A 17,669-nucleotide genomic window follows, 5' to 3' on the forward strand; every position below is an offset into this window, starting at 1 on the left:
CGTGCTTGAGGGGTGAGGTCCAAACCTGGCCCTAGGTCTACATCCCCATACCAGCCAGCCACTAAAAAATCAAACCAAAACAACAACAAAATACTATATTTATTGTAAGATATTTAAGTTCCCCATTTATGCCATTATTATGTTAATATTCCATTTATTTGAACAGTTTAATCTATATTTAAAGTAGAAAATATAAAAATCTCCTAAAAACACTCAAAATCGAGTGGAAAAAGAAACAGATATATAGCAGCAGTAACAAAAAGTGGACAAAAGCAAATTGTTTCTGAAATGAAGGCTAATAAAGTAATCTTGTTGGAAGTCCTGGTATATGCAGTGAAAACAAGACTCAACAGTTTAGGATATGTTTTCAGTCTTAATAAAGCAAGACAGAAAAGATGACCTCTTGTAGGGCATTCCCAACACACATATTTTTTTAAATTTCAACTTTTCAATTTTCAATAGGACCAAAACATCATTGTTCCTATTTACTTTATTTCTTATTCTCTAACAGCAATTTAGTAAGTATCCTATTCTTAGATACAACTCATGAACATGTAAGTTATTCACACATGGATCTCATAAAAAATGGTAAATAAATATAAAATCTATCTCAACCTGAAAGAAAACATTGTTGCTATCATTGAGATTTACAACCAATTAAAACTATTTAAACAACATATAAAGAAAAATATCATTTATAAGTTGTGACTGCCCTCAAACTTCCATAAAGACTTAAAATTACTCAGAATGTTTTTCATAAACCTTATAATCTTAAAACACACACACAAATGAATGTCACATTCTATTGTTATAGTATACCAAAGAAGAAAATAAGAATGATATACATTTCTAGTCATATTATTCTACTTGTTAAGGCATACAATCCTACTTTTCTATCTACCCCAAAACAATTTTAGCTAGGTTACCAAGGTTTAAGGAGATTGTGTTTTTAGTAATACCATGAATGAAGAGCTTTTCTCTTTTGCTACCTCAAATAAGAATGTTGGGCAGGAGGCTCATCAGTGAAAATACCTTTCTATTCAATGCTGAGATCCTTCCAGTATCTCCTAAATAATTCATTCACTGTAGCTTCCCTGAGAATAATAAATTGTAAATCAAGCATTAGAGGAGAGAAGAAACAGACTGTCCCTGAATTCATAGAGTATAATATTTATCAATAATTCTGTAATTTATAGTTCACTTTCATTATTTTCATTCTTTTACTGCAGAAAAATATTTATTGGGCTTCTTCTGTGTACAATGAACAAATAAGAGAAAAGACCTGCCCTCAAGGAGATTGTTTCCTAGCTGGAGAATAATAAAAGACAATAAATAAAAAAGTTTATAGTATGTTTAAAAGTACCAAATGCTATTGAGAACACAGCAGGGAAAGAAAGCTGAGTACTTGAATCAGCGAAGTCCTCACTGAGAAAGTGACACTTGAAGGAGGTGAGGGAATGAGCCAGGAGGGTATCTGTGAGAAAGGCACTGGGTGGGGGTTGGGAGGGGGACTGCAAGTGCCCAGGTTCTCAGGCAAGAGGCACACTGGAGGAGACCAGAGACCATGGTGGCTGGAGTAAAGGCAGTAAGGCAGAGGGCAGGTGAAGATGAGTTATGTTTTCCGTTTTTTTTTTTTTTTTTCTGGCTGGTATAGGGATCCAATCCTGGACCTTGGTGTCATCGGCATCATGCTCTAACCAACTGAGCTAACTGGCCAGCCAGATGTTTGAGAGGTGAAGGAGTCTAGCTCATGCCCTCTCTGTAGACCATGGTAAGGACTTAGATTTGCTGAGTAAGGTAGGAAGTCACCTGAGGGTTCTGAGCAGAGGAGCAACATGATTTGACTTGGGTTCCAACAGGATCATGTTGGTTGCTGTGTTTAGAATAAACTGTAAAGGGAAAAGGGTAGAGTGGGATGCTATGCTATTGTAACAATATATTTAAGGGATGATGATGAGAGTGATATGTACAGGTGGTGAGAACTGGATCTATCTTGAAAGTAGAGTTAACAATATTTGCTCTGTAGGACTCTATGTAGGGAACGAGAAAAAGAGAGGAATTCAAAATGATATGATTCCACGGTTCCTGGCCTGAGCTGCTGGAAGGACAAAGCTGTCATTAACAGAGCTGGGGAAGTCTGCCGGAGGAGCCAGACTGGAAAGAAAATTCAGGAGCTCAGTTTCAGACATCTGAAGAGTTTAAGATGACTTTCACATGTTTCCAAGTAGAGTGAAGTAGGCAGTTGAAAATTTGATCACAGAGTTTAGTAGAGAGGCCTGGGTTGGAGATGTAAATTCATTGAGTCCCTGGATACGACAACTTTAAGATGTCAGGGAACATGGACAAATGTGCAAGGGAGACAAAGAAGGGAGTGGCCAGTGAGTTATGAAGAAATACAGCAAGGTTTCTCAGAAACCAAGTGACGAATGTACTTCAAGGAGAGAATGAGCAACTATATCGAAAGCTGCTGATAAGTCAGATGAGGACCAAATAGTTTGTCCAAGGGGAGATCACTATTGACCTAAGAAGGGCAATTTCAGTGGAGTGGAAGGAAGCAAAGTCTAAAAGATATCGGTTCAAGAATGTCCCAAAGTAAAGAGGGGCAGCAGATACAGGCTACTCTTTTCAGAAATTTTTGCTTTAAAGAAAGGGAGAGAAATGGGGTTATAAGATGAAAAGTATAGTAGGTTAAATAGTTTTTGTTGTTTTTTTTAAAAAATATAAGAGAAATAATATCATATTGGCATGCAGACAAGGAAGATCTAGCAGACAAGGAAAAAAAACAGATGGTGCTGGAAAGAAGGGGGAAAACTGCCAGAGTACGGTTTTTAAGGTGTGTAATTTAGCTTCTAAAGATAACCTGTTAAATATAAATAAAGAGAATCAGCTAAAGAAAGAGGATTGAGGTTTTTACTATTACTACCAGACAATAAAATTATGGTAAAACAAAAATAGGGCTGGATGATTAGCAGAGCATGGTGTTGTAATACCAAAGTCAAGTGTTCAGATCCCCACACCAGCCAGCCATCAAAAGAACCAAAAACAAAAAAAAAAACCAAAATAAAAATGTGTTATTCATGTAAAAAGGAAAATAGGTAGGGAATTAAAAAGAAAGCCTCCAAATTAATACCATTCTATATGAGAAAGTAGTACTTATCAAATACCTGGAGTAGGGCCGGCCCGTGGCTCACTCGGGAGAGTGCGGTGCTGATAACACCAAGGCCACGGGTTCGAATCCCATATAGGGATGGCCGGTTCGCTGAGCGTGGTGCTGACAGCACCAAGTCAAGGGTTAAGATCCCCTTACCGGTCATCTTTTAAAAGAAAAAAAAAAAAAAATACCTGGAGTAATTAATTTTATACTTAGAAGTGATCAAGAAATCACAAAGTAAAAAACAAACAAGCTGAACTGTACTAAAACTATAAACTATACAAACAAGAATAAAATATCTAAAAGAGAAGTGAAATTACATTGAGAAATATATTTGCATCAAATATGACATAAGGTTAATTCCTTTATTATGTAAGGAGCACAGACAAAACAAGTAAATTTTCAAGTAACCAAGAGATTAATGGGCAAAGTCTATACAGACTACTTGTACAACAGGAGATATAATTAATAAATCAGTATTAGAACATATATTCAACCTTGCTAATAAGAAAAATGCAAAAGAAAACAATGAGATCTTTATAATTACTAGGAAAGTATAAAAAAGTTAAAACTCCCAATTCTGGCTACATTGTGGTAAAGAAAGTATTCATAACTTGCCAGTGACAATGTCAAATATATTAATGTCCTTTGAGAAAGCAATTTGGCAATTTACATAAAATATGAATAAAAATATCCATAGTATTTGACTCAGAGGTACTCCTCTAGTATATTTATCCCAAGGAAATACTTTTTAAAAAGTACTGTACATGTAAATGATGTCCAGTGTAGCATTATAATTACACTGTAGCATTACCTATGATAATGAAATATTAGAAATTATCTAAATGCAAACTTAAAGAGAAATGTCTATGAAAATTATGAATACTGGCCTTATTAAATAGAAAATATTAAACAAGATTTCAGAGTAACATAGATGATGTTTACAATATGACAATAAAGAGTAATATAAAACTTTTACTATGCTCTAATTACAACTGTCACCTATACATGCAGAGACTAAAAAAAAATAAAGTAAATTGAAAATAGTTTAAATGATCAGTATGCTGGGATTTCAAGGGAGTATGTTCTTCCTTGTTCTGCTAACTAGTAGCACTTATTGATAGTTACTATGTGCCAGATATTGGACTATGGACATCATGTCTATGAATACATTTAATCCTACGGTGCAAATTGTCACTAATAAATGGCAGAGCTGATATTTGAATTCAGGCAATCTGACTTTAGTACTGGTCTTAATCACAATGTTATATAAAGAAATGAAGAAAAATTAGGGGAAAAAACGGGATTTCCCTCAACTTGTGTGAGGCGTTTCAAAAGGTGACGTATGAATGTAACATTTGGTAATCTCAGATTATTATTCCTTAAAAATTGCTAACCAACCAAGATTGTCATTCTTGCCTATGAAGTTAAAGTAAGATGATTTTAAACAGACTGTAAATAATGAAAAATACTTACATACTGTCACAGAATGTTAGAGCTGGGGATTACCAGAACCCTTTACCTCTAATGAGGAAGAAACTGAGATCTATAATCAGCAAGAGGCTGACTAAAGGTCATTCAGGGAGGTAGTATAACCAAAACCAGTTCTAAATTCCAGGTTTCCTGATGACAGTTCAGTGATATTTCTTCCTATAACATTTTACTACCTTCTCCCATAAAAAAATAAATCTATATATCTTTTCTGTGTTAAGTGCATACTAAATGCAAGGCACCACACCTGGCACCTTTTAGTTAAACTAATTTAATCTTCACAACAGCCTTATGAAGTAAATATTGTAACCATTTTAAGACGAGGAGACTGAGGCTCAGATTGGTTTAGTATGTTGCCCACAACCACACAGCAGTTAATGGCATTCAGGTCTGATTCCAAAGCCAGTGCTCTTGCCCCCAATGTTATACTGCCCAATCTGAGGAGAAAGTACTCATGCATACAGGGAGCTCTGGCTTTGGAGGTTCCTTGTGTTCCTTGCTCATTGCACTTGAGATTCATGTTGAGAGAACTGTGTGATCTCGCTCAGGGTGAGCTGGCTGTTCCAGTGAGTTGGAAAGAATACAAGTAAATTCTATCTCCCGGGGTGAAAAAGGTTTCCAAGTCTGTGTAGGAAACCTGGAGTTGCTCTTTTCGTGTTTAAAGACAGAAAAACAGAGGAGCAAAGTGAAAAAGTATAATGATACTTATATTCCCTGACAAGTGTGCTTTCTAATGTGCTAATGGTTTAATGGCTCATGAAATGTTTCCTGCTTGATAAGTATATTCCTTTCCGTGACTTTCTCTCATTTTTGCTACCTTTCCTTTGCCTCAAACCTTAAATTCTGTACGCTCTAGCACTGCAGGTTTTAATCTCAGGCTGCCAATTAGAGATCCTCCTAAGGGGTCTCCCTGTCTTCAGGGTCTCTCCATTGCCAACCATGTTGCACAAGGAAAGAGAATCTTCCAAAACAAAGCTGTTGCTGTCTTACAAAATCTATTCCTTCTTCCTTGAAAATAGGCCCTGGCCTACCTTTCCAGCTTTCTTTCTACCCAGTCCTTCAAGCCCACTGTAATTAATCTGGGCCTTCCCTCCTCTGTGCTTTGACTCACACTGACCTCTAGATCTGGAAAACTTTCTTTTTTCATCGTTGGCTGTATAGATTAGGCCTATTCTTTAAGTCCCATCTCAAATGTAATCTCTCTTGCCTTTTCTGATTCTCCAACCAGATATAATTCCTTCCTTGTCTAACAATGGGTGTTACACTGGTTGTAACTCTTACAAAACTTGACATTCTGACCTGTACTGCAGATATCTGTATCTAAACAGTCAGTTCCATTAAGATCAACTACCTGTTACTGACCTTTGTGTTATAGATAGCACCTAGAACAGACATTCATACTCGTAGTTAGCGATCAAAACCAAAAATCTGATTTGAGTAATTGCAAACTAAACCAAAGTTTCACAATTTTCTGTCAAAGAAACCCAGAGAATTAAAAAAAAAAAAGTATAGCTTCTTAATAGGGCACTTGATTTTCTAGGTGCAGAAACACAGTTGGTAGACATCTACTAGGTCAAGAAAGGTATGCCTGCATTACGTAAATGATAGAGAGGCCTGGAAAAGGCTAATAAAAAATCTGAAGGCATCTATGGTATCATTTTATTTCTTGATTTTTAGTTTTGTACAGATGAACACAGGAAGCTTTGAGACTTTAAAACTAGAAACGGTTTTTCATTTCATCAAAAGACAAATTTTGAATGCTATATTGCAAATCATGTTAAATGGGGATACTAAGCATATCACTTCCAAACAAAATAAAACCAAAACCCAGAAAAATCAGCTCCTTCTCCCTAGTTAAAAACAAAATAAAAAATTTGAGAATGTTATGTTTTCTAAATTCCACAGCCAATCAGAGAAGCCTGCCGCCTCACACAAACATTTCATAAAGATACTGAGATAACAGTACTCCTAAAGAGATCAGGAATAATGAAGCCATGGGCCCCTGGCTGTAACTACGTCATTGTGGTTTACTTGATGACTTTTTTTTTTTTTAGGGGGAGGAGGGGTAGGCTGGGAGGATGGGAGAATATCGGTTTAAACTGTATTCGAATAAATACTTTTATAGAGTAAACAGCACAACTCAACGAACTTTTTTCTTATGGACCTGTAGCACTTCTTTGGTGAGAGCAAAATGAAATGAACAGATAATGAGAACAAAGGCAACAGGCACCTGCAGCCTCTCAATCACTTAGCAAATACTTCCGCCCAAACAGGGCCAAATTCGAGGATCGGGGAGAGCAGGCGGGTGTCACCTTTCAATAACAGGCTCCTTTCTCGGTAAGCTGTAAATCTTGGGACAACTGGGACCCTTCCCAGGGATCGGTCTCGGGTTTTTAGACAAATCTCTCCTCCTACCACACGTGACCGAAAGGCAGTCCGTCGCCGAGAGAGACATCGCATCAGCTGCGGGATACAAAGGCTCGGCGTCGGCGCCGCAGCGACCGCATCCTCTGGAGTAGCGCAGAGCCTCCCGCGCTCGGCGTCTGCGGAGCCTGCGCAGGGCGCCGCCACGAGGCGCGCCGCTCCCGGGCCCGCAGGGCGGTGCCGCGCAGCGTGAGGAGCAGGAGCTTGGAGAGCGCGCGCCGCCTGCCCTCCGCGCCTGCCCACCCAGTGCTGCCGGAGCACGGGCGCCGAGCCGCACGCAGCCGAGCCGGGCCGCGCCACAGCAGCCGCCCGGCCCTCGCCCGCCGCAAGGAGCCCCGCAGCGACGTGGACCAGGGTGAGGAGGCGGAGGGCCCCCGGCAGGCCCGAGGCCGGGGCGTCCTACCCCCGCCTAGGCCAGGGCCTTCCCTTTCCTCCCGGCCCCTGCCCCTCCCCATACCTCCCCCGGGCTTCGCGCGGGCTGCGGGCCGCCGTGAGCGGCACTTACACCACGGCTCTGGAGATCATCCAGGACACCATCTTTCCGGGGCGGGTGGGCGCTGAGCGCGCCGGACTAGGCCGCCAACGGCAGGCCGCGCGCTCGCCGTCTCCTCGCGCTCCCCGGGGCCTCGCTGGCGCCCTCGGGAGCCGGGCCCGGTATCTCCGCGGCGGCCGGAGCTGCGCGGCTGTCGGTCCCCTGTCCGTCCCCGCCCGCCGACCGAGTTGCAGCCGAGCCGGCCGGCCCCGCCCCTGCGCTCCGCTGATAGGCGGCGGCGGCGGCGGCGCGTTGGCCCGGGTCAGGGCCGGGCGGCCGGGCTGCTGGGGCTGGACGGGCAGGACCCCGGCCTGCTTCGGATGACCTCGCGGCCCCTGCGTTCTAAGCTTCATTACCCTCCTTAGGTCCTGGGGATACCCACCTGGCGGTGAGAGAGGGGAGGGAGGCTGAGGCAGAGGAAGTGGGGGTAGGGGTTGTCAGTGAGTGTGAGAAAAATAAAATATCGGCAGGAACTCTGTTGGATAGAATCCTCTGGACCAGTCTCTAGATTCTGGAGAGCCAAGATTTTGTGCTTGGCAACATCCGGTCTCCACGCTGTTGAGGGAGACCTAGCACCGAGGGCATCCTCATATTACGTGTTTTAATTTCAGGGAAACGGAGGGAGGTCCTTGCACAGGCCTCAGTCTCATACCGCGTCTCACGGTTCATGATGCAGTGCAGGGAGAGGGACATAGGAGGAGCACATTGGAGTTACATGTTTGCAGTAGTCGGTGTCGTGAGTGATACCACAGTTCTGAGCCTCTTGGGTAACCAGAACATCTGCAAAGCCTGTTTTACAGACACATGTCTCCAGTTATTTCCCTCAGCCTGCCAGATATTCAAAGTAAAAGCTGTCCTGCTCTTTACAACTGTCTATTTTGGGGGAAGTTGGATTACTGCTTACACCTTGCAGTACTTGCAAATATCATCTTTTCTATAGTAGAGTTAAAAAAACTCCAGTCTTTTGTGACAGCACCAAATTGAGAAAATGATCTTAGAATTTAGTCTAAGTCTTTCCCCGAACCCCCACCCCGGTTAAGACTACAGTAAAAGATAATTCTAGTACTCAGGTTGTGCGAAGAATAAAGGATGAAATCTGGGCTTGGAGCCTTTAATTAAAGTCTTAGAAAATATGATGGCTTATTTTGTGACTGTACTGTAGTTCTTGTTCCTCAGTTTCCCCATATCATAAAGAGGCTAACAACACTGTAGCCTGCCTCTTGCTTTTCAGGGCGATGTGAGGCACTGGTGAATAACATGTTTAGGAAATGCTCCGATTTGCTTGGAAGAAAATCAAGAGACGCATATGGATTATCCCGAGTTCTTTCAGTTCCCAGCTCAATAAGTTTAGTAATATTTTGATTATTTAAAAAACACAAGCCCAGAAACTGCTTTCTGCTCTTGGATTAGGCTCTTTTTGTTTATTTATTCATATTAAGAATATGTGTTTTTATTTTGGGAATCTTAATGATAGTTTGCTTTTGTTTTGAATCTTTTATTTTTGGCCATTATTAAGCATTATTTGGGGATCACATGTGCCATATATGTGGAGAACTTTCTTGCTCAGTAAAACTCAAACACATTCGAATGTAGTTCAAATCCCTGCATGAACAGGTCTTGAAATGTCTTTAAAACTTTAATTTTTACTTCCTTTATCCTGAATAACTGATGTACCTCCTTTCCCCTCCTCACTTCTCTGAACCAAGCTGTATTTTCATGATCAGTGCTTTTCCCCAGACTTCATTTTTCCTTTAATGCTTTGCTTTCCATTCTCTATCTATCAGAATCCTTGATTTTCCTCATAATACTCACAATTTCCTCTGGGCCCCCCATAATTTATTACTTCAGTTTCTATTTAGTACCTATGTCATTCTGCTTTTACTCATGTCCAATTTACTGGATGGTAAGATGTTGGAGAACATGTATGGTGTATTAGATACCTTTGTGTTTTCCTAGTATTTAGCCTAGGTAAGGGTAAATGCCTTATATTGAATAATGTTTGTTAAATACAGTGACTCTCTTAAGTATCAAACTTTTTAAAATTTCAGCTATGTTCAGTACAAGTCTTAAAAATGTATGTCTTTCTTACCTTTTTACTTTGGGGGTCATCATTCTGAATATTAATTATTTAACTGAATTGTAATCCATTAATGCCTTCAGGAATTGCCAAGATAGGTAGGACTGCTGGCCGTGCTCTGAAATGTCCCTAGACTGCTGTGTGTTAAATATCATTTTGTATGCTTATTATATCTTCTGCCTCTTCCACATTCATGCTACTTTTTGATGCTTTCATTCTCTTCATCTGGAAAGTACCCTTCTTCACATCTCAGTGGGCAATAGGTTGGAAACCACCTATTGTGTGCCACACACATGCTGACTCATCCTCACAACCCAAAAAGGCAGGTAATGTTTATTCCCTTTTGGTACCTTTGAAACTGAGGTTTAGAGAAGTTAACTCACTGGCCAGTGATCAGATAGCTTAGAGGTGATAGAACTGGAACTCTAATCCATGCTTCTTAAGCTTCTTTACATTATACGATCCAGATGGGGGTTGCCCTTTAGGGGGAAATTGGGAGTCATTTTTCTGGTTGTTGTAATGATTGGGACTAACCACTAGCAATTGATAGGTGGGGGCCAGGGATGCTATACTTTTTGCAGTAGGTAGGACAGTCCTGAATAAAGAATCTCCTCACGTCCTGAATGAGTTAGTGATATCCTTCCTGCCTGACATTCATGTGATATTTGTACTTATCTGAGCCTAGAACCTCCATTTTACATGTAAAATCATGGTTTTCGCCAAGACTAGATTTTCCAGTGTCTATTTCCACACGCAACTGTTGTGCAGATTGAAGGAAGATTTGTTTTGTTTAGAACTTGACTAGAAGTTGTTTACAGTTTTGGAAAATTGCATCACACCACAGCTTTGCATTTGTAGTTATCATGTTCAGCTACTATTTACTTCTTTAAGTCTTCTAGTGTAGTTTTGCCCCAGCATTCACATATTGAAAAACATACAAGAGTGCTTCAAAATGTTCACGGAAAAATAGTATTGAAAAAAAAATAGAATTGAAAGATAATATGAATCTTTTCATGTATTTTCTGAAGACTCCTCGTATTATATTATTTTCATTTCTCTTTTCCATTTGTATTTTATTTAGGGTATATAGATTTGTCTGAAATTGTCTGTAGGAAGATTATTATTAATTTCATTCTGGGCGGTAAAGCTGAAGTTGGAAAATATTTTATGGAAGGGATACATTGAAGCTGATATGGTTGAGAACTGTTGGTCTAAATTAAGAGTAACTTCATCTGAGGAGGAGCCTCTTATGAAAAGTGCCCTCATTGCACTGGTGGATGTTTCTAATTTCTGCGTATCGGACTAGGCCTCAGATAGTTGAGATTTGCTAATAGATGGCTATTAGATAACTGCTTCACAGTGTAAGGTAAGGCTCTAGGGGCACTGGGAGAAAAGGAAATGTAGTACCTTCTGCTTAAAAGCTTTTATAGAGTGGTTTCGTTTGGCATGTTCATTTGAGATCATTTCTTGTATTGAAGATAGAAAGTTATGTAAGTACTGAACCGAATTGTTTTGTTTTCATACGTATTTCAGTAATATTCATGTGTTTTACTATGGAGTACTTTCTTCATTGTGTTCTGCAAAGACACTTCTATTCTCTGGGTATTGAATTTAACCATGGTGGGAGGCAGCATATTTAGGGCCAAGGACATTCTCTCAGGAGACAGACCTTCTTTTACTACCAGTAATGTGATGTTTGGAAAGTCACTGTATGTTTCCTTTAAATGGGTATGATTACATTATGATGACAAATGTAAGGGTACTTGCTAAGGGTAATTACTAAGGGTAATTAGTCTCTATTAAAAGAATTGCTTTCTCTGCTACATCTTTACTTAGTTTTCCTAGTAGGTGTGTGGAATGTGCATCTTCTGTGTGTTAAAGGAGTTCATTTATTAGCAAACCAACAGAGTAGGAAAGTATCTAGGAGAGCAGATAGTGAGAACAGAATTACAGGGTACAGAGATGGTTTCTAATACATTTAGTTATTAATGAGCATGCTAATGAGACTAAATATCATCTTTCCATTTCTATTGGGAGAGTATTTTCAGTGGCTTGAAAATAGTGTTATTTGGAGAAAGTCAAAAATTACCAAATGAGTCTACCTTTAGTAGTTGTTTAGAAAATAGTGGGATGGGAAGGAAAGGGTCTTAAAAAGACTGACTTAGAAGAAGAAACCTGTTCTTTTTCCATCTGCTTCTAGATGAATACTTCTTTTCTCTTAGTCAGTTTTCTTATGGTATTATGGTTACAACAGAGGTCAAATTTGGTTCCAGCACTGAAATTGAATTATGAATAAATATTGAAAACAATGATCAGTTTTCAGTAGAATGGAAGGATTAGATTCTGAATTAAATATACACCGTAGGTATTGATAGAAAGAGATTGTTACTAGCTAATAGTCAATGAGGAAAGCAAAATATTTCTGTGATGGCTGAATCTAGGAAACACATGCAGTAAAGAATTGACATTATCTGAGGTTCTTATGTATTTGAGTTAGTAGCCTCACCTATAACAATGAAGATTTAGAGAGAAGAGCTTTTTAAAAATTTCCTTCAGGTTAAAAAATGGTTTTGTGTTTGACCATGTTAAGTGGCAGAGAAATATCTAGTTCAAGACCTACTTGAGACACTTTCACTATTCATTTAAAATAGAATACATTAAATCATAGTTCCCAGTTTTAAACTCAAGACAGATTTATGATTTCAGGTATTCAGGGGCATGTGGGGGTTATGGTGTAATTTGCAGAAACCTAAAATACTTGATAATTCCATCATGTCTAGTAAGCAGAACTTAAAAAAATTTTTACTGATGTTTTTGAGTGGTAATTCAAAACACATGGAGTAAAATTCAAAAGGGAAACAGTGAAAAGTTAGCCTTTTTTCTCCCTTGTCTCCAGCTACCCAGTTCCCTTCAGAGGCAAACTATTCCCAGTTTTGTTTTTTTTTTCCCCCAAAGTCAAGTCCAGAAACAGACCCATTTATAATAGGTATTTAGTCTAAGATAAAGGTGGCATTTTACATTAGTTGGGACATGATAGTTATTTAGTAAATGATATTGTGACAGCCAGACAGCCACTTAATAAAAACTGAAGAAAAAATAATTCCTGATGGATAAGAAATATAAATGTGAAAACTGAAAGTACCATAAAATACAAAAGGAAAACATAGATGAAGGTATTATAATCTTGACAGCCAAAAGGCCTTTCTGTCGTAAAATTAGAGACTGTAATCATAGATTTAATTACATAAAAATTTGAAAATTCTATGATGCTAAAAACAACATAAGCAAGATTGCAAGACAAATGACAAACTGGAAAAAAATATTTGTAAAACTTGACAAAGTATTTTTTTGTCCATTTTTTGTATATAAATATACAAAGCACTCTTTAAAAACCATTAATTAAAAATAAATCTTTGAAGACTTACAGTTTCCAGTCTAGCAGGTAAGGAGCTTAGGAGTTGCCACTCAGTTCTAACAACAAGTAAAAAGCTGTACAAACTGAAAAATAAACAGCACTTCTTAGATCTGTCAGAGAAGTGAGATCACAGGGCAAACGACTCCCCCTAAAACTGGAGAGACAAACAGGTGGATACAGAGAATGACAACTACTGGAGCAGAAACCTATGACCAGAAACCTCTGAGGGAACCAGTGCCAGGATGGGAAAACCTGAACTGTAACTGATTAATTGCTGGAGGCTCAGTGCTTCCAATTCTGAGTCCCCAAAACACCAGGGAGACCCAATCTTAGGGAGGCCCCCACACTTTAGTGGGTTTTACCTCCTGGAGCTCTACTAGGTCATTATCATAGAAAAATCCTATCTTGCTTCTGGCAAGAGGAAGGGAAAAGTAATCCTTTCAAAATATGCCAGAGCATTCTTTTCTCAACAAGGCCTGTCCTCAGGAGAAATTATTTTACTAGAGCCTAACTGCTAGGGTTTGATCAGAGCCTAACCTAACTGGGGGATGGGAAATACCCAACTCCAGCCAACTTTAGCCTTGCATGTGGGGAAAACAAAATGTCCCACCCCAGCTCCCTTTTAGCCTTCCACTTAGGGGAATGGAAATAAAGAACTCCAGCCCTTTCTAGCCATCCTATCCCACTTGAGCAGGGGAAAAAACTGAGAAGCACTGATGAAGTAGTAACTGAGATTTCCCCCAAATTAATGTCAGATTAAACCACAGATCTAGGAAGCTCAGAGAACACCTAACAGGATAAATGGAAAAATCTACACCAAGGCACATCATATTCAAACATCCAAAAAAATCAAAGATAAAGAAAATATCTTGAAAGAAGACAAAAGGAGGGGGAAATCACTTTACCTGTAGAAGAGCAAAAATAAGAATTACATTCAACTTCTCAGAAATCATACAAGAGAGTAGAAGAAATATTTAAAATGTTAAGAGAAGAAACCCATCAATCTAGAAATCTGTACCCTGCCATGTTATCCTTCTAAAGTTAAAGAGAAATAAAGGCTAAGACAAAAATTGAGGGAAATTTTTGCCAGTAGACTTGGCTTGCAAGAAATATGAGAAAAAAAAAAGTTCTTCAAGGAGAAGGAAAATAGGGTAGGTCAGAAACTTGGATCTGCATAAAGGAAAAAGGAAAGGAAGAGCATGAAAGGAAAGGATGAACATCAAAGAAGGAATAAGTGAGGGTAAAGTAAAAACTTATTTTCCTTATTCTTAATTGATATAACAGATAACTGTTTGAAATAATAAAAGCATCTATATATTTGATTATTTATGCTTGTGTATGTGTGCACGTGTGTACATGCTTTTGTATAACTGGAATGTCAGCAGTGATACAAGGAATGGGAGGTAGGAATTAGAAATATTTTATCATTGTAAGGTACTGGCACTGCCCATGAGGTGGTATAGTGTTATTCAAAAGTGGACTTGGATTAGTTGTAAATGTTTATTGGAGATTTTAGTGCTACCACTAAAAGATGTAAAAAAAAAAAAAAAAAAACCCAGAAAAAAGTATAATTGATATGCTGAGAAAAAAGAGAAAATGGAATCATATAAAATGTTCACTTAAAACCACAGAAATCATCCTCTACCACCAATAAAACAAAACCATGAAAGAGAAAAAGTGTGGAAGACAAAAATAGGAACAAAGAACAAGGACAAAAAATAGAAAACAATAACTAACATGAAGAGTCTTTAAAAAATCCATGGAAAATGTGTATTATGGAGGAGTTCTGGTCAAGATGGTGGAATAGACGGTCCCCAGCATTACTCTTCCACACAAATCAACCAATTTACAACTATAAAAATGTAACAACAGCCAAGCTGGGGCTGCTGGAGCTCAGGCGAAGAGGAAGAAAGACCTACAGTGTTCATGAAGGGAAAGAAGCCACGATGAGAGAAAGAAAAAACTGCTTGGAGCATTTTGTGCCATGGCAGCTTTAAGGCAGGAACTGCTGAGTGCGCAGAACAGGAGCTGGCAGAAGTTGCAGCTGTGCCCTTTGGATGGAGTTGCTTGGAGGTGGCAGGGGAGAAGAAGGCCTTGGTGGCCCCTAGGACAGCAAGACCACTAATAAGGTTCCTGTGGACCCATGCAGGAGCGAGGAGCCAGAACAGCTGAAAAAGGGGAGCCACTCGGCTGGTAAGTCATAGCAAGGGACCGGCATAGGGCTTGTCCCGTGGGAAGTGTTTGGAGCATGGGCAGTGGGGGAGACAGGCTCACCAGGAGAACACTGGGACACAACAAGGACAGCTGATCCACCCCCGCAATCAGCACAGGACCACTGAGAGGAGACTGGTCTGGAATGCAGAATTGCATGGGGTGCAGTTTGATGAAGAGGCTCAGGCCCAGATCAGAGTTTTTACACAACCTGGGTGCACCTGGTTTCTGGAGAGCTGCAAGTGTCTATAAGGTCAACTATTAAACCCTGAGCTGCACAAAAAGTCTTCCCTAAGGAAACAGCAGTGAAGCAGAAATTTAGCTCAACCACAGAGGTTAAGTACTGGTTCCCACAGGAAGTTCTCCCATTTTTGAAGTAAGTACAACCACAGAGGTTAAGTACTGGTTCCCACAGGAAGTTCTCCCATTTTTGAAGTAAGCAAAGGACAAAAAATTAGTTCTGGCCCAGGCACACCACCAGCACCTCAGGGCCACCAGGGGACCTGAGGCATGGAGGCAGGGACTGGACCACCTGCCCACAACCACACAGACTGCCAGCACCTCCGGGCCCACCTGGGGCATGGAGCTGGAGACCGGACCCCCTGCCCACATCCAGGCATACCGCCAGTGCCTTGGGGCCCTGCCCGGGGGCCTGGGGCTTGGAGCTGGGGATCAGACCTCTGCTGCTCACAACCAGGCACACTGCCAGTGCCTTGGGGCCCCACCCGGGGTCTGGGGCATGGATTTGGGAGCTAGACCCCCCCCCAACCAGGCACACCACCAGTGCCAAGGAGCATGCCAAAAACATCACCTCTATGTAGGTGGCCCACCATAGCCACCACAGTAACCACAGTAACCATGGCTGCCGTGGAAGTGGCTATAGGTTTCAACCACCATGCAGATTGTCTGCCAGCCACTGGAGTGCATTGATAGAAGCAGAGTCACCAGCAGAGACCAAAGAAAGGAAGAGGATGTCTCTTTCCACAAAGCCCATTCCAGAGTGACAAGAAAAGCATTTGCCTTATGATAATATTGGGGGACCTGAACACACCTTTCAGCATTGGACAGATCATCTGGGCAACAAATCAACAGAATAACCATTACTCTTTCAGAGGGAGAGAAGAAATCTAGGGTTATCAATGGTGGGAGGGGGGGAGGGAGAGGGGATAGGAAGTGATTGGGCAAGGGGCATAAAGAATTAGTACAACTTGTAACAATATACATACTAGTAATATTGATTTGATTAACATATGTCAGCATTGAATCCCAAAATATGTATGATCAATTATGATTCAATAAAAAAAAGGAAATGTGTATTATGAAAAAACTATGCATGGATTTCAAAAATTTTTTGTACCAAAATAAACTTGTACTAACTTGTTGTAACATGTCTGAACAGGATCTAGTTTGAGGCACTAAGAAGGATCAGACGTCAGTTTGAAAAGAACTCTTATCAGAGCAACATGAATTCTGCTAAAATTAAAGCAAAAACTAGCATCAAATTTATGGTAAAGCTTGGGTGAGAGTGGTGAAATTAATGAAATTTATGAAATGTTTATAGGGACAGTGCCCCAGAGAAATCAGCAGTTTACAAATGGATAACTTACTTTAAGAAGGCCCAAGACAATGTTGAAGATGAAGCCTGGAACAGCTGGACCATCCATTTGTGAGGAAAAAATTAAGTTTGTTCATGCTCTAATTGAAGAGTACCGACAACAGCAGAAACAATAGCTAACACCATAGGCATCTATCTCAGTTGGCTCAGCTTACACAATTCTGACTGAAAAGTTACAGTTAAGCATTTGGGTCCAGATCAGCTGCAGACAAGAACAGAACTTTCAATGGAAATTTTTAAAAATTGGGGTCAAGATCTTGAAGCATTTCTTTGAAGAATTGTAACAGGAGGTGGAGCATGGCTTTACCAGTATGGTCCTGAAGACAAAGCAATGGCTATCAAAGGGTGGAAGTGGTCCTGTCAAAGCAAATTAAACCAATCAAGAGCAAAGATCGTGGCAACAGTTTTTTGGTATGCTCAAGGCATTTTGCTTGTTGATTTTCTGTAGGACCAAAGAGCGATAACATCTGCTTATGATGAGACTGTTTTGAGAAAGTTAGCCAGAGCTTTAGCAGAAAAACACCGGGCAAAGCTTCACCAGAGAGTCCTCTTCTGTCATGACAATGGTCCTGCTCATTGCTCTCATCAAACAAGGGCAGTTTTGCAGGAGTTTTGATGGAAAATCATTAGGCATCCACCTTTCAGTCCTGTTTTGGCTCCTTCTGACTTCCTTTGTTTTCTAATCTTAAAAAAATCTTTAAAGAACACCCATTTTTCTTCTGTTAACAATGTAAAAGAGACTGCATTGACATG

At 40.1% G+C, this 17,669-nt stretch overlaps 2 protein-coding genes across 4 annotated transcripts in view; one reads left to right on the plus strand and one right to left on the minus strand.

Moving 5' to 3' along the window:
• REEP3 (receptor accessory protein 3) overlaps positions 1 to 7,759 on the minus strand; it is an 80,731-nt gene extending 72,972 nt beyond the window's left edge. For 2 of the 3 annotated variants that reach the window (XM_063103413.1, XM_063103411.1), the window contains exon 1: positions 7,572 to 7,759. Coding sequence is in view for 1 of the 3 variants with exons in the window: in XM_063103411.1 (XP_062959481.1) it covers positions 7,572 to 7,603 (32 nt within the window). In the remaining 2 variants the exon portion in view is untranslated. Of the gene's footprint in view, positions 1 to 7,523 lie in introns of all 3 variants that reach the window. The other variant, XM_063103412.1, reaches the window with a different exon arrangement.
• The window catches only part of JMJD1C (jumonji domain containing 1C), a 330,011-nt gene continuing 319,645 nt past the window's right edge, over positions 7,304 to 17,669 (plus strand). The window contains exon 1 of the mRNA XM_063103410.1: positions 7,304 to 7,421. The gene's annotated coding sequence lies outside the window, so the exon portion shown is untranslated. The remainder of the gene's footprint in view (positions 7,422 to 17,669) is intronic.

Source organism: Cynocephalus volans, chromosome 7 (genome assembly GCF_027409185.1).
Source record: "Cynocephalus volans isolate mCynVol1 chromosome 7, mCynVol1.pri, whole genome shotgun sequence".
NCBI lineage: Eukaryota > Metazoa > Chordata > Mammalia > Dermoptera > Cynocephalidae > Cynocephalus > Cynocephalus volans.